Raw genomic sequence first — 25,246 nt, 5'->3', positions numbered from 1 at the left:
CCATGCAACACATTCAGCCCAAAGTAATGTGTAACCATAATAGACTGAAAGGGAGTAGCAGTATGAGCTCATGTGCTTCATCCTCCCCTCCACAATTCTCACTAAAGGTCTGTGACTGATCATTAGATCACGTCTAAATTAACTCTTAGAATAGCTGGAAAAAATGATGCAGAGAAATTGAACATTTTAAGAAAAACATTTTATAAAAGTGAAATTTAAAATACAGTATTGAAAAATACATTAATACATTGATATGGAATTGAAAATACAAATTATAATCAAATTTCAACATCATTATTTAAAACAAGCACTTTAAAATTTTTGCTTTATTCTTGCTTGACTGCAAACATGACATCATCTTGGCTAACATTAAGTCGAATTCGACCGTGTAGATATTTATTATTAGATTCTGCCAACAAGAGTCTACAGGCACTAAGCCGAGAAGATATTGCCATTATTTCTGATACAGTGGGAGTTTTCAGGCCTTCAATCCTGCACAGTGCAACATGCTGGTGAAATATCTAAAGGAAAAGAAAATGCCATGAAATTTTTCAACAGGTACAAAACAAGCATCAATAGAAGAAACTGGATCAACCTGTCTGCACTTAAACCAACTATATTTTTTCTGAACTTCTGTTGTACATTATAAACTACAGGGGGAACCAGAGAGGAAAATGATGGACCTGGAATACAAGTAAAATTCTAGTCCATGCCTGCTAGATGCACATAGTTAGGGCTCTGTATCCTACCACCTGTTAACCAACGTTCAAAGCTTTCCTTCAGCCTAAGGAAAATATGGTGAATTTTGTAAGGAATACCTGCTGAACTGTAGCCTCTTCTAGTCCTGACCTGTGAAATTCTGCTATAGTTGCTTTTAGGAAAATTTGCTCCTGCAAGGATGCATTCCTGAAAGAGAACAAAGAAGTCCCAAAAGGTTAAATATAAACAGCCAAGCCAACGATTTTGTTGTTTCACTGATTCAATAAGCAATGTCTAAAACTTTTGATAAACTGTTTTTCAAAATATACCTCACAGAAAGGCAAATTAACCTTAACTTTGAAGGAGTGTATTATATCTATGTGAAGAGCACTAGATTTGTAAAAGTTGAAATTTGAGATGAAACATTTCTACAAATTGTTGAGCTGTGGGAAAACACCACAGAAATGGAAACAATGGAAATTGCAGGGGGAGTGGGGGACTAACATATGTAATAATTACTTCTATATCAAATCTGAACTTATTTTTACTGCTTTAACAACATAATATTTATAACACAGCCAAATAGGCTAGATCCCCTTGAAAAGATCTGTGCATATGTGGTGGGGGTGAATTTTAGCCAATTCTTTCCTCAGAGGACAGACCTTCAACTTCACCCCTCATGCTGGTCCTTGGTGTCTCCTCATTTTCCAGAATCAGCATTTCAGGGGTGTTTTGGGCTGTCACCGGAGGTAGGAAACTGGAAGATATGCTTCAGTGCATGAAAATGTTATATACAGGACAGTAGTGTTTGGCATTTTTATGGAATTTAAACTATAAATGTCTTAGTTTTCTGCCAGCCAAACTGCATATATGGAGGTAATAAAAAAACAACAACCCATGGCCATCTTATTTCCCCCCTTGCAAGTAGGAAGATAACATTGTTCTCCACCCCACCATGGAATGCAGGGAAGAAATCATCTTATCTCCACCACTGCAGGCTTTCCCCCTTCGTGCAAATGGAGCAGAGGGAGGGAGAAGCAAAGGGATCATCTGATCTCTGCTTGCAAGGGGGAGATAAGAAGATGGATGCCCCCCATTGGGTTCTGCTTTCTCACCCTAAGCGTCTCTGGTGTCCCTACAAGACAGACTAAGGGAGGAGGTGAGTGTGGGGAGGGAAGGGGAGACAAAGTATCATTTCTCCGCTAAGCTTTCCCCAAGTGTCTGCAAGGCTAGAGTAGATAAGTTACACACAGTGAGCTCACAGATGGCTATTACAACATAGTAGTCTTCAGAATTCATCCTGAAAGATTGAACCAGAGGTCCTCAAACTTTTTAAACAGGGGGCCAGTTCACTGTCCCTCAGACCATTGGAGGGCTGGACTATAGTTAAAAAAACCTATGAACAAATTCCTATCCCCACACTTCCCCCCTCTCCCTCCCGCAGGCAAAGGGCCGCAGGCGGTGCCAGGGGTGCTGCTCTTGGCCACTTCCAAGCTGGTCTGCTCACTCACATCCCCACTCGCCTTAGCCAGCGCCTTGCGCCAGCCCTCCTCGGGCTGAAGTCTCAAGCCACACACTCGTGCGGTATGGGTAGCTCCTGCACCTCCTGCCTCACTCTCATATGGCCTCACCACTCCCCAGGCAGCCCCTGCACCCCATCCCGAAGCCGGGCCAGAGGTAGCTTTTCTGTAGCCAAAGTGCCAGAGGCAGGCATCGCTGTCCTTGCACAAAGTCTTGCAGAGCATGCAGGCCAGGGAGGAATGTCAAGGAGAAGGCCCCGGGCCGGGTTTGGGATAGGGCAGCGCTTAGCTCACAGGCGAGCGGGGAGGTGAGTGAGTAGACCAGCTTGGATTCTCCTCCATCCGGCACTGGTGGCTGCAGAAAGCCCCTGGCCAGCTCGGGATGGGGCAGCACTGGCTAAGGCGAGCAGGGAGGTGAGTGAGCAGATCAGCTTGGATTCTCCTCCCTCCCTTTCTCCCGCCCGCATGCTCTGCAAGACTTTTGCAAGGACGGCGCCCTGCCTCTGGCACGGGTGGCTGCAGAAGGCCCCTGGCTGGCTCGGGATGGGGCAGGGCTGCCTGGGTGAGTGGTGAGGCCAACAGGCAGGTGGGAGGCAGGGCTGTCCCCATGTGAGTGCGGTGGACTCGGCGAGGAGGGCGGGGAGGTGAGTGAGCAGACCAGCTTGGAAGCGGCCAGGTTGACCCAGGCGGGCCGGATAAATGTTTTTGGCGGGCCACATGTGGCTCGCGGGCCATAGTTTGAGGACCCCTGGATTGAACTAAGGAAACTACAGGACCAAACTCTGGTATTACCTAATTGCATTTACATAGGGTGATGAGAACATTTCATCCATGGCTTCCATGATGTTTGTCATGGTGACCAATCCAGAGCTACTCTTCTGACTAGAGAGTTCACAGATCTCAGTAGACCTTCTGCATATATCAAGGCAACGTCTTGCATCACCAGACAGAGCAGCTACCTAAAACAAAATAATGTAAGAATAAGAGCTGTTCCTGATTCCACAATACCCCCCAAAAGATATTTTAAATATATAATTTCCTCAGAAATCCTCAGAAATCATTTCCTTAGAAATCAAAATTTAAACTAGTCTCTTTCAACGCAGGCTTTTGCAATTCATTACTGCACTAAATAATCCACACATATTAGTTTTATCTCAGATTGCCATGGATATAAGACATTTATTACTAAAATGGATATAAGACATTTATTACAAAAAGATGTCGAAATACCTTACTAAAATGAAATCAACAGCTATGAGATTAGCTGAAGTATCTGGGACTGCTGACAGAGGTTTTAAGAATCATAGAAAGCAACCCTTAGTTTTTATAATTAGTGTTTTCAAGTCTGATGTTATCTCTTTAACTAAGTTTACCTTTCTAGAAACTAACTGAAGAGCATCCTCTTCAAATGCTTTCACTTGAGCCATCCTGGAGGAAACAATCTGCTGTAACTGTTTGTAGTTATATGGTTGAAAGGACATTCTAGTAAGGCCCTAAAATTAAGAAAATGTTGAACATTTAGTTGCCAATACATCAAGAATCACTTAATTCAGAAAACTGATTAATACATACAGCTGAAACAACTTAAACAAGGCACAATGTGTGCGCACAGTGACATTGAAGTTATTCTATTTTCTAGTTAATGCCTTTTGTTCCACAACTGAACGGCAGTATCTTCCTTTAATTACACTCTCATCTTATAGATCAGTGATGGCGAACCTATGGCACGGGTGCCAGAGGTGGCACTCGGAGCCCTCTCTGTGGGCACACACACACAGAGTTCGTCATGTGGGGGGCGGAAAATCACACACACACACCCCACACATCTAGGCTGGCCTGGGCCTCTGAACACACCGCAGTGAGCAGGGAGGACTCAGCTGGCGGGCCTGGTGCCTGTGCTCTGGGTGGCTGCTGCCTGAGGGGGGCGCAGAGGAGGCAAAGGTGCTAGAGAGACACAGAGAAGTGCGCGTGGGACTTGCTGGAGCTATAGCAGGCTGGCCCCTGCTCAAGTGGGTGGGGCAGAGGAAGAGGGAGCCAATCGTTTTTTTCTAAACTAAAACCTCAGCATTCAGGTTAAATTGCCGGGTTGGCACTTTGCAATAAATAAGTGGGGTTTGGGTTGCAATTTGGGCACTCAGTCTCGAAAAGGTTCGCCATCACTGTTATAGATACAAGTTTACAAACGATACTGCAGCCCACTTAAGGCATGCAAAGTGGTTATCTAGGAACAAGGAAGTTCTGTGTTCATAGAAAATGTTAGAACTGGCAGTAAATACCACACAGGTTGCAGAAAACTCAATTATTGACAGAAAAAAATGGATGAACCATCAGGCTCCCCCAACAAGGAGTAATTTTATGACATACCCAGAAAGTTGTGTTCTATGCAACTTATCTATGCCAAAATTATCTAAGATAGTTGCCATATTTATTTTTATCATACTGATAAGGATAGGTTAACCAATAGATTTTTCATTATTTATTGTCCAAGAAGTGCAAGATATAAACAACCTCAGTTGAAAATTTTCACACAATAATTAGGTCTGAATAAAAGTGAGAAATGAATAAAATCATGGAACATTCATAATTCTTTCTAACTGCAGCAATAAAGCTACAAGGACATACCAGTCTGCTAGCTACTCGGTTCATCATGATTCTCTCTGGCAAATCCATAGTGTTAGCAATGGCCAAGACGATCAACTTGGAACCTTTCTGCGTTGGCCAGTCAAAGAGATTGTACATCACATTTTGTTTTCGAGTCCACAAGAGGTCAAGCTAAGTCAAAAACACAAAGTTACAAAATATTTAAATGCTCTAGAAAGATTTGGAAGATCAGGTTTCAACTGCAGTTTTGCAGACAGACACCTATATCTTTGTGCATGTCATTGCTCTCTTCTGACCTTGCCTATTTGAAACGGAAACATCAGGACATTGAGAATTGTTGTAGAAGTCTCTACCATGATATTTCCTCATTAGAGCCTTAGAATAAAAGGTAATATTAAAAACAAACCACGTTGAATCCATATGTGTATTAATTTTTTACTCACTGTAAATATAGGCAAGTATACAAACTAGAGAGTCTTCCTTCATGCCTTCCTTGCAACATAGTGACCTTCCAGAGAGCTGAATCCCTTAAGTTTGCAATTAATACCTAAAAATGTTTCTGGACACTATTAAGTCATATCTTGTCACTTCAATTTCTTCATTAAATTTCTTATGATTCAGCAAGTTTCAGAATATTTAAAGGGCAGGCCCATAATCACTTCCTTCCAAACATAGTGAGAACCCCCACATTACCTCATCCACTACGAGTACTGTGGTTTTTCTTTTAGGACTAGGTTTGCAGAACATCTTCTCTAGCAGCACTGCAGCATGCGGAGCAGTTGCCTTCTGGTCCATCAGTAACTGAATGGGATTAAACAGAGTCACGATATAAGATCTGGGTGCTAAGAGAATAACAGAATCTACTTTGGCAAGTTTATCATTTTATTTCACAACTGTGTTGACATACAAATTGAATGCAACAATTTTGAAATTGTGCCACATATATGAACATTTCAAAACCGCACAATCAAGGCAAAATATGAGACATAAAAGCAAACTCAGATTTTCCCCATTCTTCTGCTGGTACCATTGCCAGGCCAAGTATTTGATCTTCCTTATTTAGGAAGTGTTGCAGTGAGGAAAAATACATGCACTTGCAAAACCACTTCCTGGTTCTTGAGCCTGATTCCTCTATTTGTTCTTTGTTTTCCGTTTAGAGAACTTCTGTTTAATTTGTTGCCTTGGAAAGGAGACTATATAAGCTTACAAACTTCAAACAGAGTGTTGCTAGATAAAGACTGCCTATGTCAAGATACGATGCAAAGAACGGTTATATTCTAAACCTAGTGTTATTCCATGGGTGTGTCAAAGGGCATATATACAAGATTATTTTTCTGTATATTAGCCTTCTTCAGGCTAGCCATACATTTTATCTTGCTGCAAGTTATAAAATCTCTTACCTGATCTTTGAGACAAGGTCAATGTGGGTCTAGATTTTGCACCAACTTACCTAGACCTAAATTTGATTGAATCCTTGCTAGTCTTTTAGCCCAAGTTTAGAATTATTCTGAAGCTCAAGAATTGACATCAATACTGTCTCCATTCAGATCAAGGATTGAACTAGGGCAGGATATAAATCCAATAAAATAAAATAAAAGCATCCTGAAGATCATTTTATTACTACAAAAAATGAGGACCATCCTTCAGCTGTACCATGTGCCACATACAACCTCTTCAACTAATGCTACTAAGTAATTGAATGCATTTCAAATTGCACATTATACCAATATTGCTTAAAGCAGTACACACACACACACCCCCCTCACAAAGTTCCGTTGCAAAAGATTCTCCAAGAATAATGCAGCAACTGTAAGCAGTACTCCCAATATCCCATTACAATTATTCAGGGATTTAGCACACAGCTCTCTGCTCACTAGATGCTTCCAGCAATACCAGAGCAGCATACAAGCCTACCAAGCAATCAGCTCAGCTCCTTTCATTGGGCATTTCCTATTTAATGGGCTGGAATTTAATGAGATCGATGGCAGAGGGACGGCCAGAAACTTATGAGTGGGGGAGTACAACATATGCTTGTGGGCTATATAGCACTACCAGAGGGAGAAGTGCTGATCTGAGTGCTGAGCTGGCCTAGAACACTTTCCCCATTTCTTGTTGGCAGATGACTGGTCTTGTTGAAGCAATCTTAGGAGGTTATTTATTCAAAGCATTTCAAAGATTTCTGCCTAATATCTTCTCAAGCACAAAAATAAACAGTCGCTCACTTTTAGGATCTGCACATAGGCTTGTTGAGGTTCTGTCAGCTTCATGCCATTGATCTCTATGAACTGGAAAGATGGCAGCTCATCATTTTCTACTTTTTGTTGGAGACAACGAATGACTTCATGAACTGTTGCTGTTTTTCCTGTCCCAGGAACTCCAGAAATGTACATGCACCTTAAACAGCAAAAAAGCAGCGATATAAATATAAAAGTACAAGCTGGAGACCCATAAGGATTCTCAGGGGATGGGAAATACCACCCTGCCTATAACGTTGTGCTACAAAAATTGGTTAATGTCAATGAGTTTATAATTATTTCTGTTCAGTCAGATATATATGTAGAGATTTCCTTATTTTCTTCCACTTAAGTGAAATCAAAGCATAGGCAAGCAGCTGTTCACTGATCCCAAGAAAATGGCTAAGAGCACACTCACCCTCCAGTCCCATCAACGAGCTTGCTTTCTATGAAGTTATAGATACCCTGGAATTCCTTTTCACGGCAAGGCAAGGACTCTGGGACAGCAGAAACATGCAACCTTCGAGCAAACCAAAAAAGGAGACAGATTACAAAGGCAGTTAACAGCCTTGCACAAAGTGAGAGCAGGCAGCAGCAGGAAGCCATCTTCTGCAGATGGTTCTGAAGAATTCCTTTAAGTAACATTAGGGCTGCACGAATGCAGTTGAATGCATTAAGGTTAGCACTGAACTCAGATTTTCAAAGTGCTCTCAAAGCAAAATCAAACCAGTAAGAAAAACATGACATTCATTACTGAACTTCTGAAAGGAGCACTGATGTTACTGTTTAAGTTGTGCTTTTCAAAATACAAAAGGAATGTTTCTCAATGACTTTTATTTTGATTCTCTCTCACACTTCTTTTTTTTTTACCAGGAACTGTTTATTTTACCTTATACGAGCTTCTTCGAGCACATTGGCTGGCTCTTGTGTTGTTTGATTTCGGCTGCGAATTTTGGGTGTAGCGTTATGTGGAATCTTGGGGGTCCCTGGCTCAGGCTGCAGAGAAAAGTCAAACCCTCAGAATAAGCTCTGCACTGAATCTAGCTAGCAACACAATTAGCTGAAAAAAGCATATGCATGAGACATTTAAAGATATCATGTTTAACAGAAACCATAAACATTGATGATCTGCAGCTCGGGTGGCAGTTAAATGATGGAAACAAGATGGTACCATCTGGTAAGTCTTAGAAAATTTGAAACAAATATTTTTAAGAACATTTAGGACTAAGACTCATGTGGATGATTTCATAATAAGATTTCTTTAAATTTCTAAGAAATACATATATAGCTGCCTGGTACTTTTGGACAATGTGTCTGAACCCAAACTGTCTAATCTGCATGGCGGCAGCTCTCCAAGAAACTAAGCAACTGTTTTGTATAATCTTATCATCTGATCATCCTTCAAGTAGAGATACTAATCTTGAACCTTACTGATGGAAAGGATATGCTCTGTCATTGAGCCATCTCAAGTAAATGGTCCTTATTATTCATTTCAAATACTAAGGTTTTTTTTCTTTCTAAAGATTTCTCTCAAATCTATTCCTTGGTTCTTTTATAAAATTCAAATGTTATTTAAAGATAGATTATTTAATTGTTTAAGATTATATGTAACTTAAATGTTTACATAGTTTGAAAAATCCTTGTTTTAGAATTAGCTCTCAAAATATATCAATATGAATGCAAGAAAATGATAAAGTATTTTACAATTATCCAAAGTTTAGATGTTAGATTCAAAAGAGAAATGTTTGTAAATTATTCCTCTGCTTATTTTTTACCCAATTCAAATAAGTAAAATGGTTTCATATTTCCCCAGGTCAACAAAAGTGGTTAGGAGTCACTAGAACAAATCTTACTGCTTTTCTTGAAGTTTTGGCAGGAGTTATAGAAGATTTTTTTCTTGTAGTTTTGGGAGTAGGTCTTATTTTCCTTTTGGGTGTTTGACACACCTTTTTGTCTTCATCATCATTGCTACTGGAATCTGAATCTTTCACCAGAGGGAAGTAATTGTCTTCATCTTCCTCCCCAGATGAATCTAAAGCACTAACAGGGAAAATGGATTTATTACGTTTAACAGATGTGTTGCAATAGTCAGTACTATCCTTTCAGACAGTCCACCACTATGTAGTAATATTTACCCAGATTCAAGTATTAATAAAAGCAAACAGGGGTCTAATGGAGTTTGTGGGAACAGTCCACCTAGTGCACTGAGAATTAAGATCTCAGCCATAATTTTTAAGTATTAGTGAAAATGCAATGCCTTCAGATATTTGGTTCAGTAGACGTACAAGGTTTGCGTTGACCCCTGAGCATAAAATCACAGCTTTCAAGCTATATGAAATAAGGCCCCTGCCTACTCAGTTATCTGGAAGCACAGATCTAGTAATCAAAATATTACTATTGAGCAAACATTGCTCTAAATGGATAGCAGTTAACGTACTGTCAGGGATATGGGTAGCAATATAAAGGAACAGTTGCTGGTCTTAACTAGAAAGGTCATAAAATATATTTCTATCGGCAAGAAACAGAGCTAGGCTACTCTCTCAACTGAACTCCAGTAGGGAGTCCAGAGATCCAGAATCAAATGGCCTTGGAGAGGAATAAGAAACAAAGAAGTAACAATAATGGCATTCTGTAGATTAGAACCAGCCAATGGATGATGTACATCAGGGCCCAGACACAAGAAGTGTCTGAGAATGGCAAAAACATTCAGCCTCACAGAGCCAACAAATATGTATATCTATGAAAAACCAGTAATCAGTATCCTTAAATGAACTTTGCCATCATCAGAAATAGAAAGAATGAACCAACAATTTTTATGTATATCAAGTATAGATAACTTGGTATGGCATCTGAAATTATAAGATACTAGCATTAAAGCCCATTTTAACATTAAAATAAAATGGGCTCTAAAAAGGGGGGGAGGGAGAGCTGGACAGGGATCTGCTGTCCCTTCCTCCACGCCCCCCCCCCCCAGAGTTCATCCCCACACCAGCGTCTGCCCAAGTCGGACTTACTAGAGAATGCCGCTCTCTATTGTTCAGGTGGGTTCTTCTTTTTGCTTGGGTTCGGGGGCAGTTGGTGGGGGAATGTAGATGCACTGGTGGGAAAGTGGTGGGTCTGGTTTGTTGTTTGGGGTTGGGAGGGAAGAAGTGTGAGGGTTGTTGCATGGCTGGAGGGGAGGCTGATGAGATGGGTGTCAGGGATGAGGGACTGGCTTGATCTCTAGTTTGGGAGAGGATGGAGGGAAAAATGGGAGGGCCATTGCACAGTGGGGAGGGCAATTAGCTGCATTTGCCTCCCCTAGCCTGGGTTCATCTGGGGGTTGGGAGAGGGTGGGGGTGAAGTGGGAGGGCTGTTGTGTGGGTGGTTTGGGTAGGGAAATTGCACCATCATGGCTGGTGACCCCTCAACCAATGGGTGCAAATCCACCCACTTTCAAATCCAATTTTGGGTGTAGCATTATGTGGAGTCTTGGGGGTCCCTGGTTCAGGCTGCAGAAAAAGTGTTACCTAAGATGGGGCATTAATTGCATACACACATAGCATGTGCAAACTTCTGGCTTTAATTTGTTTAAACCCCTTTGAAGGTCTTTGTATTAAGCAGAACGCAGAACATACATGTAACAAAACACTTCACCAAGCATTGCTACATCAGAGAGAGCACATCTGAACAGTGAATGTTAGCAGCAGCTATGCTGCTATAATCACTCACCTAAGGTGTTTTGCAATGCGAACAGCAGTCCTCCGTGCACATTTCCTTCGAGAAAGAAGAGTCCTCTGTGTACAGTTTCTTTGACAAGGAGTAATTGTTTTACTTCTGGCGTCTGATTCTGGCTCTTCATCTGGACTGTAAATAAAGAATGATACAGATGTTTTAAACTTCCTTAACTGACACTGTGGCTGGATCCAATAACCCATCAGCAGAAGGTGCTGATGGCTGCAATCTTGCCCACTTTCCCCTCCCCCCACAGCCATTTACAATCTGGGGAAAGTTGATTCCTAGGGTTCCAGGACCCAAATGGAGCAATAGGTTGGACAGGTCCAGAAAGAAAGGGATGATACCACACTTCCTGGCACTCATCCTCACAGAAAGCATTTTCACCCCTTTCTTCCTTCTCAATGCTGCTCATCAACCTGCGTGGTTATTACTCCACAAAAGTCCTGCAAGCCCAGGAATCAGCTTTCATGACATCAGAATTGTCTGCTGGGGGAAGAAGAAAGTAGGGTAGACTTAAAAGTTCTTGTGTGCGTAGATCAGTGGATCCTGCCTGTGTAAAGATGTTAACATCCTGATTTTCCATAGACTGATACATTGAAATGTGAGGGTTTCTTATCAGCGGATTGGAACACACACATTCTTGTATGAGTTGTGCCTTTTCCTTGCTCCTTCGGCAGGTGATATGCAGATTTTTTGCAAAGGTTTTCAACTATCCTGAGGAGGCACTCAGTCCCTGCCATGCCTTGGCTCATGTCTTTCCAAACTCCTGAGGAAGACAGATCCATCTCTAACGTAGAAGTCATAGATGAAAAATGATTTCTCCCTGAAGTTGTGTAACTGGAAACACTGTGACACTGAATGCAGGATGAAGAAGCCTCAGACTGTCTCTGTTAACCGAGGGAGTTTTGGCAAGAGACTAGGCCATTCACATAGCTGAAGGTTTACCATCTGCCGCCACCCCAAGTCACGGTGGCCACCTTCAGAACATATGCATCAAAGTGCCAAGATAAGAGATGGAAGGATGCAGCAGAAGTCAGCAGAAGGGGATTCACAAGCCCAGAGGCGGGCAACAGACAAGTCACCAGAAAGAGTGAATATGGCGAGCCATTAGTCACCTTATGCAACTCCCTACCAAGGTCACAGGGGACGTGAGTGTATGGAACAACGAGTGAGGAAAAAATGAACCAATCTCTGATTATTTTAAAGTAAACAGAGTAAACCCTAACAACTTCAACAAAAGTTACCCACTGTATTTTAAGGCCATAGTTTTTATTTAACCTTATTTATTTAGCCTTTCAACCCTGCCTGGAACAGATCCTCCTGTTGGTCTGCCTGCCTGCCAGCCGAGCGGAAGTCCACCGGGTGAGCTGCCGCCTGCTGCCACTGGGAAGGAGTGAGAGTCCTTCCCCACCCACCCCATTGGAAACACCTGCAGGGGGTGGGGCCTGGCAGCTGGCAGGGAGTTCCAGCAGCCCAAGGCAGCCAGCCTTTCAGCTGCAGGACAGATCCTCCTGTTGGTCTGCCTGCCTGCCAGCCCGGCGGAAGTCCACCCGGGTGAGCTGCAGCCTGCTGCCACTGGGAAGGAGTGAGTCCTTCCCCACCCACCCCATTAAAACACCTGCAGGGGGGTGGGGCCTGGCAGCAACAGGAGTTCCACCAGCCCAAGGCAGCCAGCCTTTCAGCCCTGCCTGGGACAGATCCTCCTGTTGGTCTGCTTGCTTACTGCCAGCCGGCCGGAAGTGCACCGGTTGAGCTGCCGCCTGCTGCCGCTAGGAAGGAGTGAGAGTCCTACCCCACCCACCCCATTGGAAACACCTGCAGGGGGTGGGGCCTGGCAGCTACAACAGGAGTTCCACCAGCAGCCCAAGGCAGCCAGCCTTTCAGCCCTGCCTGGGACAGATCCTCCTGTTGGTCTGCCTGCCTGCCAGCCGAGCGGAAGTCCACCGGGTGAGCTGCGCCTGCTGCCACTGGGAAGGAGTGAGTCACTTCCCCCACCCACTGTGAAGCACCTGCAGGGGGTGGGGCCTGGCAGCTACAACAGGAGTTCCACCAGCAGCCCAAGGCAGCCAGCCTTTCAGCCCTGCCTGGGACAGATCCTCCTGTTGGTCTGCCTGCCTGCCAGCCGAGCGGAAGTCCACGGGTGAGCTGCCGCCTGCTGCCACTGGGAAGGAGTGAGGTCCTTCCCCACCCACCCCATTGAAGGCTGCAGGGGTGGGGTACGGCAGCTACAACAGGAGTTCCACCAGCAGCCCAAGGCAGCCAGCCTGCTTAGCCCTGCCTGGGACAGACCCTCCTGTTGGCCTGCCTGCCTGCCTGCCAAGCAGAAGTCCACCTGGTGAGCTGCCGCCTGCTGCCACTGGGAAGGAGTGAGAGTCCTTCCCCACCCACCCCATTGGAAACACCTGCAGGGGGTGGGGCCTGGCAGCTACGGCAGGAGTTCCACCAGCAGCCCAAGGCTTGGGTGGTGTGGCTTGGGTGGTGTGAGCCCCTCGCCCTTCACTCCGGCTGTAGCACTTCTACCATCTCCTACACCCACCACCACTTCTACAAGGTCTACTGGACATTTAAGTGGTGCAGCCCCTTCGCTATCATCTAGCGCCCTTTAACCTCAGTTTTCCCAACCCTATATTACACTTCCCTCAGGTAGAGGATATTGTTGTAATAGGAATGTTTTTGTAGTTATTACTGTTGTATTATAGGCATTAGTCGTAGGTAGTTAGTTGATCAGCCTGGTTTTATACCAGGGTTGGTTAGGCTGAGACTAGTTAGGTTTTAGATAAAGGGAAGTTGCATAATTATGGGGGCACCAACTTTGGGGCTGGGGATCCCCGTTTTGATGGGACGGGGCAGATACTGCGGTAGGCGGCGGCCATATGATAGAAGATGTACGAGATACAGTTATGCTCGCCCACCTTCTGACCTCCGACCTATCCCAAGAAACGATGGTGGTTGGGACCAGGGATACTCTGCTTCGTCATTGGTGCTAATCAATGCCAGGTCCATCAACAACAAGACCATGGTACTTCGAGATTTTCTCGGTGCCCAGCAGGTGGACCTGGCAGGTGTCACCGAAACCTGGGTGCGCGAAGGTGAGACCGTCGCCTTGGGCGAAGTCGCGCCCCCGGGTTTCGCGTGCCTTCACCGATCACGAACACAGGGCCGGGGGTGGGGGTGGGGTGGCATTGTTCATCCGTGAGTCTATCCCTTTTAGGGCAGTCCCTGTCCCGGAGATCACTGGCATGGAGTGTGTCGGCCTAGAGTGGTTGGCCTCGGAGAGGTTGGCTGTTCTCCTGGTGTACCGGTCGCCTAGCGCACCGGGAGGCAGCCCATCACGGCTGCTGGAGGTGGTGTCGGACTGGGCGTTGCGGTTCCCCAAACTTATTGTTTTGGGGGACTTCAACATCCACGTCGACGCCGCCTCATGTACGGCGGCCGCGGACCTAGTGTCATCCATGGCGACGCTAGGCCTCTCCTTAATCAACTTTGGCCCCACCCATGAGGCCGGTCACACGCTGGATTTGGTCTTCGGGTCAGGGATGAACCTGGTCGTATCCTCTATCAATAGAGTGCCATGGTCCGACCACTATGCCTTGAAGGTCCAGATGGACTTGCCGCAACACCCCGGTCTAGGCGACGGGCCGATTTTTGCCCGCCCGCGGAGACTTATGGATCCACTTGGTTTCCTGAATGCTCTTCGGGACCCTGAACCCGCCGGCACACTCGATGAGCAGGTGGAGGACTGGAATGCCCGGCTCTCCGATGCCATCGATGTTGTTGCCCCCCGGCGTCCTCTACGCCCCCGTTTTCGACGCGCTCCATGGTATACGGAGGAGTTGCGTCAAATGAAGCGGGGTCTTAGACGTCTAGAGCGAGTGTGGAGGAAATCTCACGACGAAACTGCGCGAACATCTTATAGGACGTTTATGAAAGCCTATGAGATGGCGACGAAGGAAGCGAAGAGGGTCTTCTTCTCCTCCTCCATCGCGTCCGCTAGCTCTCGCCCAGCTCAATTGTTTCGCATAATTCGGTCATTGACCTCCTTGTCAGAGAGGTCATCAAATTCTCAATTGGATATCAGCTGTGAGGCATTTATGAGCTTCTTTGCGGATAAGGTTGTGTCGCTCCGCCATGACCTCCCACCCACGTTGGCTACAATTAGTGAACTGGAGACTCCCTTGCCGTCTTCTGGCCCGTGTTTGGCCCAGTTTTCCCTACTCTATGAAGCCGCTGTAGACAGGACCTTAGCTGCTGTTAGACCTACTACCTGTCCTCTGGATCCGTGCCCGTCTTGGCTTGTGAAAGCCTGCCAGGCGGAGCTACGACCCCATCTGTTGAGTATCATCAATAACTCCCTTGAGCAAGGAGTTTTCCCAGATGGGTTGAAGGAGGCAGTGGTCCACCCACTCTTAAAAAGACCATCATTAGATCCTAGGGATCTGGCCAATTACCGCCCCGTTTCGAATCTGTCGTTTCTGGGGAAGGTAATTGAGAGAGTGGTGCTGGAGCAGCTTCAAGGCTTCCTGGATGACACATCGGCTTTCAACCCCTTCCAGTCCGGCTTCCATGACGACCATGGGACGGAGACTGTTCTCGTTGCCGACACAGATACAGCTTGACCGAGGTGGATCGGCGCTGCTAGTATTGTTGAATCTTACCGCATGGTTGATGTGGCGGGCCGACCATGACCTTTTGAGCCCACCGCCTGGCTGCCTCTGGAGTCGCGGGGGCACCCGTCCTTCAGTGCCTTGCCTACGTTTCTCCGGGGGTGGACTCAGCGGTGAGGTGCGCAGGGATGAGGCCTCGAGGAAGTGCCAGCTTGATTCGCGGTGTACCCCAGGGGGCATTATTATCCCGGCGCTGTTGTTTAACATCTACATCGCGACCCCTTGCTCAGCTAGTCACTGGAGATTTTGGGCTGTCTTGTCATCAGTATGCAGATGACGCTCCAGCTCATTCGATGCTGATGGAGAAGGAACAGCCACCGCCCTGCAGCTCCTACAGCATTGTTTGGGCTGAGGCGATCGCTGGTTGAATTCGCGACAGAGTAGGTTAAAACTGAATCCATCGAAGCCGACGGAGATCCTCTGGCTACGGGCCGTGAGGAGGAGAGGAGGATGTTTCAGCCGCCCGGTGTGGGAGGGTCACGTGGCACCGACCCCCCTCCGTACGTCTATAACCTGGGGGGAGTCCACCTGGATTAAGTCTCTATCAATGGAGATCCAGAGTGGCCCATATAACCCGGGTTGCTTTCTTCCACCTTACGCCGGAGGCCCGGCGGCTGGCCCCCTTTCTCTCCCAGACCCGATCTGGCCACAGTGATGATCAGCAGCAGGTCATCTCCAGACTAGACTATTGCTAACTTCGCTCTGGCGGGCCTCCCCTTCGCGTCTGGTCCCGGAGGTTAAAACTGGTCCAAAAATGCGCTGCGCGTCTGCTGACAAGGCAGGTGCCGCAGGATCATATCCAGCCTGGCCTGCTCGCCAGCTGCGTGGCTCCCCAGTAGAAGTTCAGAATCATCTTCAAGGTGTTGGTGCTGACCTTTAAGGCCTTCTGGCGGCCTGGTATACCTTAGTATCTTCGGGACGCGCATCGCCCCACATGTCCCTATACGGCCTCTTAAATTCTCTGCGGTAGGCCGGCATCTACTGAGTGGTCCCTGGCCCCTCGATGATCTGGCTGGCAGCCTCCCACACGGGCCAGGGCTTTTACAGCCTCTGGCCCCAGCCTGGTGGAACACTCTCCCACCAGCTGTCAGACCCCTGCGGGACCTTACACTGGGTCAGTTCCGCATAGGCCTGTAAGGCGGAGTTGTCGCCCAGGCCTTTGGAGGATCCCAGCCGTTGATGGTGTACCCCATGGCCTTTACATGAGTGCCTTTGCCATCTGGGGTTTGCTGATCTTCCCCCTGAAAGAGGGTTTGGAAATGGATCTGTCGGACGCCATTGCGTGTTAGTTTTAATCTTTCTACTAGTTTTTATTTTACTGCTGCTTTTAATGGTTTTAGTTATTTTACTTGTATACGTGCATTTTTATCTGTATATGTGCATTGTATTGTACACCGCCCAGAGCCCTACGGGGATGGGGCGGTATAATAAATCGAAATAAATAAATAAATAAATAAATAAATCATAGTCAAAACTTGCCTATTCATGAAGCGAGCAGGACACAGACCTGGTGGGGATTGAGTACCTCCTCAAGATAGTGGAAATTTCTGCAGAAAATTTGTATATGCCTGCCCATGGAACAAGGCAGTTGAACAACCCATACCAGTACTGGCTACCAATACTTAAAAACATCAGAATCAAAGGCCAAGGGCATGCTAAATTCATGGACAATGGACTCTACCCAGACACAGGATTTGCATTCACCAATACTGCTGCAAGGAATGCAAATGCGATTACAAATGTAAATGGACTGATAACCCCACCCGCAATACAGTGCACTCAACCTCACCTTTGCATAGCAAGTTCCACCCAAACATTTACTGACTGGTTCCCCACCCTGGGACATGGACATCCCCCACTAAAACATTCCCTTCTCACTAGACACAGTGTGTAACAGACTTCTCTCTGCAACACACTTCTGAAGATGCCAGCCACAGATGCAGGCGAAACGTTAGGAACAAGATCTACCAGACCACAGCCACACAGCCCGGAAAACCCATCACAACCATGCAAGAATAATTGTGTTCCACTGTTGGAGAATGTCATTTCAGTATCTTTCTGAGAAGCTTAGTATCACTTAATAACTGCATGGTTATAAATAAACCAGTATTCTTTCTTCATACAACTTTCAAACCTTCATATTTATTTATTTATTTAAAAACATCTCCCAGGTTTTCAAAAGTTCAAGGCAGACTGCAATTATTCATATCAGAATACAACTGAATATGTTTAACATACTTTTAAAAAGTCAGTAATGTCCCAGTGTCCTAAGTTACCAGCCAATAAATCTACAAAGCCCCAGTATCATGCAATGTAATGCAACCTCTTAAAACTACATTTGCTCACTGAAACTTATACGTTTATCAATATATATGTCACAAACACAGTACATGGTCACCTCTAAAGATCACTTACACTTGCTGGTTAGAATTGCTCTTGAATGCTGTGGCTTGTTTCCTTGAGTTTGTGGATGTCTTCCAAATATCATTCATGTTATCTCTCCTCCTTGAATTAATGGGGGGGGGGGGGGAGAGATGTTGAATAGGAAAATGTGTGCTCATAAAAGATTCTGTGGAACAGTATCTATTGTTTTAAATTCCATTCAATCTATATAATTCAGACCCTGGTTCTTCACAGCTTTTGATCTTTCATTCTTACATTTAATGTTCCTTTAAGATTATTTCAAGTAAAATTATTAACATGAATAAAACATAGTTCCCATGGGGTAGAGGAGCAAAAAGAATGGAAGCCATTTAAGTTATAAAGTGATTCAAAATCCACTAGCTAAAATCTAAAGAAGGTGCTTTAGGCTGTGTCTATGGGCTTGAGGATGTCCAGTGCAATTTTCACTCCAAGTCTTGCCATCTTTCCAGGTATTAAGAAGTGTGAAAAACAGCTGAGTTTTATGTGGTTTGAGGAACTGCTGTGGAACAAATCCCAATCCCTCAAGGCACACAAACCTAGTGCTATAGTTCTGCAGATCCTTGCTAACAGCTACAAGACAGTTCTTGTTTTTAACACCCATGCATAAAGGAATGACAAATATTTTTTCTGCTTATTCATTACATGAAGATTTCTGGCTATTTATCAGACCCTTACAAAACACACTAAAGAAGTTAACACAATATCTGAAAGCAAAATCAAACTTTGGTTTTAATTCACATTCAATTTTTCTGTTAGACTGTTACTCACTCTCTGGTATTGTTCTTCACAGCAGACGTCCTATTTTTCAGAGTGGTATCTTGGTTCCTCTTGGAAGAATGTAATACCAATGCATTAGATCTCTCAGATGTGTCTTCCAATGGAGCAATGTCCTGAAACTGACCTTTTTCATCAGTAAGACAGGATATTTTTGGAGGTGAGCCTTTAATGCCAGTGAATGTAACCTTGTGTTTAAGTGGAGAGTGATCCAGAGGCTCAATGAAGTCAGAGTCTATAAGTTCAATAAAATCTTGTTCTTTGAACGTACTTCTTGGAAATTTGGTAGGACCTAAAAACCAGAAACATCAAGAGATTCTGAGTAAGATTCATTTGGCATCAATCAGTTATGAACCCATGATTGCAGAATGCTAAATTTCAACTATAAGCATTTAGTAACACAGAATAGAACTTGTAAAGGCCTTCTTTACATTAGTAAATTTGTTCTCAGTAAAAAAAACTGGTCTATATACCCCACAAATACAATGGACAGAGTTCATCTCTTCTGCATTCATCTGTACAACCACCGCCTTATCAAAGAGAGACCAGTTCCATCCATTAGTGTACCTGCAAATCGCATAAAACTAGGCTTGTTCTTGTGGACAATGACAAAAAGAATGGAAGCCATAATCTTAGACTGATTCTGGGCCACAATATTTAGACATATTGATTACCAGATCTGAATCCAGGATCCCTTCCTCATGCTATTTTTTTATATCTAACCCAGAAGACTACGTTTGTTCAGAGATCTCAGCATGCTCAATCAAAGCATAGTGGCTTTCAGCACAAGAACAAAATATTATAGTTCTTCATGAAGATATGAAGCTGCTTTATATTGAATCAGGCCTGTTGGTCCATCAAAGTCAGTACTGTGTAGGCTGACTGGCAACAGCTCTCCAGGGTCTTGGTTAGAGGTCTTCACACTACACGGTCCTTTTAACTGGGACCACTGATACTTTCTTCATGCCAAGCGGAAGCTCTGAGCCACAGCCTTTCCCATTAAAGTGTACTGTTTATTCTCAGGACCAGAGTGGATATCAGTAATACAAACCTGCATCTACATACTAGGTACCTCTTGTTTAAGGATTTCAGGGGCTGATTCACAATAGCTTCATTATCCACAAAAAACTAATGTTAATGTTTACTGCATGACAGACAGTTTTCTACTGTACCTGCTCCCAAACAGCTAATAAAGCAGCAAAGCCAATAGTATAGCATGTTAATATGCAAGCTTTCATGCAGAAATTTGCGCTCTAGAATAAAAAGCCCTGGTTTTGAAATTACAGCATCCAATATAGTCTTGCAAGAGTTAGTCATAAACTATCTTTTCCAACATCAGATAATCAATTTCCAGTAACCAAAGCCATCTGACCCACTATCAGCCAACAGAAATATCTATAAGATGCAGGGCATACTTACTATTCAGCTGTAATTTTTTCCTTGCTACTGGGGTGTTAATGCCATCAGCCATTCTTTGGGAACATCTTTCCTTAGACAGGGATGACTTGGCATTTGAATGCTTTGACTCTGCTTCCATCTCCTTGTTACTTTGAGTCACATTCCCATTTTTTGCTTCTGTAGAGCAAGTGGTGCGCCTGGGAGTCATTGGGTATTCAGATGTAAACTCTATGGCATTACTCTTCATTTTCACAGCATCTTTCAGCTCTGCCAATAAACTTGGTGACAAAGGTTGAAACTTTTCGCCATTCCAAGATTCCCTCACAAAGAATACATCTGCCTCTCGCAGCACAGAGGGAAACACTTCAATAGGTGACAGTGGGATAACCTGAAAAGGACACAAAACACCAGCTGGTTGTACTTTAAGACTCTGTAGTTTCAATGGCATCACCAAGAAGAAGAAGAGTTTGGATTTATATCCCCCCCCCCTTTCTCTCCCATGGGAGTCTCAAAGGGGCTTACAATCTCCTTGCCCTTCCCCCCTCACAACAAACACGCTGTGAGGTAGGTGGGGCTGAGAGAGCTCCGAAAAGCTGTGACTACCCCAAGGTCACCCAGCTGGCGAGTGTGGGAGTGTACAGGCTAATCTGAATTCCCCAGATAAGTCTCCACAGCTCAAGCAGCAGAGTGGGGAAACAAACCCAATTCCTCCAGATAAGAATGCACCAAGACAAGATACTCTTATAATATAATTCAAAATGACAGGCTGAACATAACATGTGTGCCAACAGTCGAACTCTGTGGTGGACAGATGTGGCGCCCAGTGCCGCATCAGAGCTCCCATTCCTGTTAGCAGCACTGATGCAGCTGAAACAGTCCCGGAGTCGCCTTCCATCCTGGGTTTGCGGCAGTTAAGCCTTTTGGGTGGCAAAAGTCTATTGAACTCAATGGAGGACTCTCCAGTGGCGGGTTTGTTTTTTCTTTATTGTTTACCTCCCTGCACTCATGGAAAGCCCTCTTAGAAGCATCAGGATAATGCTGTTGTGGAGCCACATCCCACTGCCAGGGCTCTGGATGGGGCTCTACTGACATTCAATTGGGTGACCTTTCAAAAGACAGTTTAAAGATCATAAACATCCAACATCATAGATATGCAATATGAACTTCAGAACCAGAAACTCTCTCTTCTTTTCAGTTCTTTTAAAGCATAAAATATACATACTGTGACATTACTAATGATGGATGTAGCAAGTATGGCAGTATCCCATTCAGCATTTTCAGTCAAAAATATCTCCTGAGAATCCTCTTTTCCTAAAGCAATCTGCTGATTGAAAGGTATTTCTACACTTCGAGAAAACCACTGAACAATCGCATGTTTTTGGTGAGTATCTGAAGCAGACAAAAAACATATACACAATTATATTTTTCATGAATAAAAACTCTAGAAATACTTTAGCTTATTCCCCACAGACAGCCTTGTGCTCTTCTTCGGACAGTCTCCTAGTAATCCCCGGCCCAACGTCTATCTGGCTGTCCTTGACCAGGGCGACAGCCCCTACCTAGTGGAACTCTCTTTCCAAAGAGACCTGGGCCTGAATTGACCTCTCTCAGTTCCAAAAGGCCTGTAAGACAGAGATGTTTCGTCAAGGCTATGTTTGAGCTTACCAATGGTCCATGCCTATAATGATCTAAACTGCAGGCCTGGTTCCTGAAGCACCCCCTTCCCTCCTGCTTTTCTTTTTCCATCAGCTCCTCTTTCCTGGCTCCCTTTGCTGTCTTCAGCTAGGCTGCTTATGTGGGTTTCATCTTCTCTTACTGTTCAGAATATTGAATTTAGATAGTTTAGTTTTAGGGAGTTGTTACCTTAGGTGCCTTATCTTAGACTTTTGGTACATTTTTATGTAAGTATGTTTTCCTATTATATTTATATTATAAAGTGGTATAAACTGTTTTTACTTCTTGTTGAATGTTGTCCTGTCCCCTATCTAGGTGGAAGGATATAACTATAATATATTAATTAGCAATGATATTCTCATTTCACAAAATCTGGGTGGTCTATAGCAGTATTTGTCAATTTTTTCATCTTGGTGAAACCTATTTCTCATCTGCTAGTCTGGAAGGAAATTATGCATTTGCCACAGCATTCCTATCTGTGGGTTCAGAGAATTTTGAGAGACTTTCTTAGGAAACAATCTTTGCAAGTGAAGGGTTGAACAGATCTTTTGTTGCTTATCATTGCCTTGTGTGGCCTGAGCGGGCACGAAAGGGCACATTTATCCTATGGTTTTGAATATGGGGGATAATTATGGTGGACATACTGAGCCCCATCCAAAGGGGGGAGGCAAACCTGTTCTTGGGAGCAGCATACCACCATGCTGGCAGATTCGCCCTCTCTACGGCACTTACATCAGTGGAGGGCTGATATCACCAGGGTGTGGGTGCCAGCACTGGAATGCTGTGCTGGATGCTGTGCCAGTGTCCCAGGCCCCTACCACCATAGCGGGGGCAGGCTAGGGGAGGAGCAGACCTTAGTTGGCTCCCATCCAGCCTTTGCCAGCAGGCTGCAGTTCAAATTTAAGCTACCCTGTTGAATGGCACAGGTTTGCTGCGGTCAATTGAGACTTCTTGGCAGCAGAGAGACTTTTGTACTTTGCGAGCCTGCCCATACTGCCAGGAAGCCTGTATGGGAGTGAAGGGGTAGTGCCACATTGGCACCATAGCCGGCTGCCTCCCATTTGGATTAGGCTGCCAATCTTTCAGGAATGGCCATCCACCATTACCAAACATCAATGCTCTTTATGCAAGCCTATCCAAAATGGTCTGGAAAGTATAGCAGGCAAAAGAATGTGGTTGACAGACTGGCCTAAGAACTACTCCAAAGTCAATTCAACTGCTCTTTTGTAGCTGGAAAGCACACAGGCTGTGAAAGTACCTTGACATTCAGTTTGAAAACCACTCAGTTATGACCTCTTTCTATAATACCTGGCCAAGGCTAGCCTGATCTCCTCAGATCCCAGAAACTAAGAAGGGTTGACCCTGACAAGTACTTGGATGGGAGGTCTCCAAGGAATACCAGGATCATGACCACAATGCAGAGGCAGGCAATGGCAAACCACCTCTGAAGATCTCTTGCCTAGAAAACCCCATCAGAGGTTTAAAAAAGTAGAGCCTTCAAATTAGCATTGGAAAATTATCATGCAATGAACAGGATAAGCAATTCAAAGGAAAAGTCAGAAAACTTACCATCTTCAAATAATTTTTGGAGTCTTGCCACAAGAATCTGACCTGTATTCTCATCCTCTATTAAAATAAATTCTCCAGGGAAAATGCAAGTTTCGCTTGCATTTCTTGCTGATGTAATATACATTCCCCTAGAAAATGAAAATTATAAATGTTTTATGCATTTGTACTGTCAAAGTTATTAAATAAAATCTTGGTCTTTATTCCTTTCCCTCTTATTTGTTTCCACATCTTTCCAATCCACACATATCTCTTTAAAATGAACCCACGAAGTTGTCTTATGTTGAATCAGACCACTGGTCCATCAAGGTCAGTGTTGTCTATTGAGACTGGCAGCAGCTCCCAGAGTTTCAGGCAGAGGTCTTTCTCATCACCTACTGCCTGGTCCTTTTAACTGGAGATGCAGGGAATTGAACCTGGGACCTTCTGCATGCCAAGCAGATGCTCTACCACTGAACCACAGTCCCTCTCTAAGTAACTCCACTTGCTTCCCAAATCCTATTAACTATGAGTAGGCCAAGTCGTTAACTACACTGAGATTACAATATAGGGGCACAGACAATAACTAATTTTAGAGGCTGCAGAATAAGACTCTCCATGGAATAAAACAAATCAATACTGATGAATGGTTTAAGGCATAAAATGAAGAACAAAATCAACACTGAAATTTTGATGTTTGATCCCTTTTTGACATTTGCTATAACCTTCAGTCCTCCACCTCTGGATCTCTGTGAATAACTTTGCACTACCTCTTACCACTGGAACTCCCTCAGTGAATGTCTACATGCTGATATCACTCTCTCTTTGTTAAAAACTATGCTCAAAAATCATCTTTGCAATAAAGCCTTTGGCTTAACCCTAGACCTTATTTTCTACTGAAACTAAGGCCTTGTTTATCTATAGAGAAAGAAAGATAACATGGCGTGCACTCCCTTCAGACTGCAGGAGGAAGCTCACAATTTAGAATGCTCCCTTAGGTTAAAATCCTTCCTGCAATTAGAACAGCAATAAAGCAAGTGAAGAAAGAGAATTGATCATCTACCTTTTCTGTACCAGTTTTCTGTACATGTTGTTCATCAACATTAATAATAATTTAAAGTTGGAATCCACCATCTGCAATCCAAAGAAATGCAGTCCATTCTACCACTTAATTTAATGCTTAATACCCTCCCCTACCTATCTCCTCTGTGTCAAATTGTACATATCCTTTTCATTTATTGCTGATCAATAATAACAACTGTTATTATGCCACCCATTCTTACATGAAATATTGATTTACTTCACTATTCATTTATCCACGCAACTTATCTGAGTACAAACCTATAAAAAGAGATCTGTAGTTGTTTGTCAAAATAGATGGCTCTTCCATACCAAGAGTAAATGCGTTTACTGGAATTCCTTGTGTTCATGTTTCCTGTGAAGAAACACAAACACAATATCCATTTTTATCCGCACATATAAAAACTGTTGCAGAAAGAAAGAAAGAAAGAAAGAAAGAAAGAAAGAAAGAAAGAAAGAAAGAAAGAAACTCGAAAAAGGAAACTGCTTATGGCGAAAGCAGCCCGTGCCATGAATGCTATACCAGGCAGCATTCTCCCAGTGGAGAAGCAGAGAGACTTTTTGCTTGCAGCATTCTGGGAAAACTTCACACTTGCTTTTTATATGTACTCCCTAATTTCCTGGCCTCAAAACGGCTCCGGCTTTAGCATTTCACCCACCAGCAATAACAACCCGCTCCCCGGATTGAACAATCCTCTGCGGATGACCTCTTCGTAAAGATGAAATTTCGCGCCAAACTGAACTCATCTTGCCCCACCCCGGAACAAGAAACAGACGTCCGGCTGTGGAAACGCATCCCCGCCATGTTTATTCCTGGCCAGATGAAGCCTGAAAAGGAATACTCGTTTCCGCGGGACTAAAATGACAAGATGAACGCGTCAAAGTTCAACCCGGAAGGAAGAGACTATGAAACGGA

The 25,246-nt window shown here is 44.4% G+C and overlaps 1 protein-coding gene across 3 annotated transcripts; it reads right to left on the bottom strand.

Annotated features, from left to right (window-relative positions):
- Positions 1-180: 180 nt before the first annotated feature.
- ORC1 (origin recognition complex subunit 1) lies at positions 181-25,150 on the bottom strand. Of its 3 annotated transcripts, none has more exons than XM_048496953.1 (18): positions 24,990-25,148; positions 24,592-24,685; positions 23,275-23,402; positions 21,254-21,420; positions 20,053-20,419; positions 18,628-18,925; positions 17,851-17,940; positions 10,766-10,900; positions 8,908-9,094; positions 7,944-8,050; positions 7,473-7,574; positions 7,043-7,214; positions 5,514-5,621; positions 4,842-4,991; positions 3,593-3,712; positions 3,012-3,178; positions 819-906; positions 181-521 (listed from the first exon to the last, which is right to left on the bottom strand). In XM_048496953.1, exons 1-18 carry the CDS (start codon positions 25,075-25,077, stop codon positions 327-329), a joined length of 2,763 nt encoding a protein of 920 aa, XP_048352910.1. In that variant the 5' UTR covers positions 25,078-25,148; the 3' UTR covers positions 181-326. The 3 variants fall into 3 exon arrangements, with proteins under 3 accessions (XP_048352910.1, XP_048352912.1, XP_048352911.1); XM_048496955.1 differs by lacking the exon at positions 24,990-25,148 and adding an exon at positions 24,854-24,987; XM_048496954.1 differs by lacking the exon at positions 24,592-24,685 and having other exon boundaries at positions 24,990-25,150.
- Positions 25,151-25,246: the final 96 nt, after the last annotated feature.

Source organism: Sphaerodactylus townsendi, linkage group LG05 (genome assembly GCF_021028975.2).
Source record: "Sphaerodactylus townsendi isolate TG3544 linkage group LG05, MPM_Stown_v2.3, whole genome shotgun sequence".
Taxonomy (NCBI): domain Eukaryota; kingdom Metazoa; phylum Chordata; class Lepidosauria; order Squamata; family Sphaerodactylidae; genus Sphaerodactylus; species Sphaerodactylus townsendi.
Note: the sequence above shows the minus strand (reverse complement) of the source record. Positions and strands in the feature narration are given on the sequence as shown.

Coding starts and splice junctions, on each gene's coding strand:
- ORC1 (XM_048496953.1), bottom strand. CDS start 25,077: ATGAGTTCAGTTTGGCGCGAAATTTCATCTTTACGAAGAGGTCATCCG. Junction 10,901..17,850: donor AGCAATTCTAACCAGCAAGT/GTAAGTGATCTT, acceptor CTTTATTTACAG/TCCAGATGAAGAGCCAGAAT. Junction 3,179..3,592: donor TTCAGTTAGTTTCTAGAAAG/GTAAACTTAGTT, acceptor ATTTTGTTTTAG/GTAGCTGCTCTGTCTGGTGA.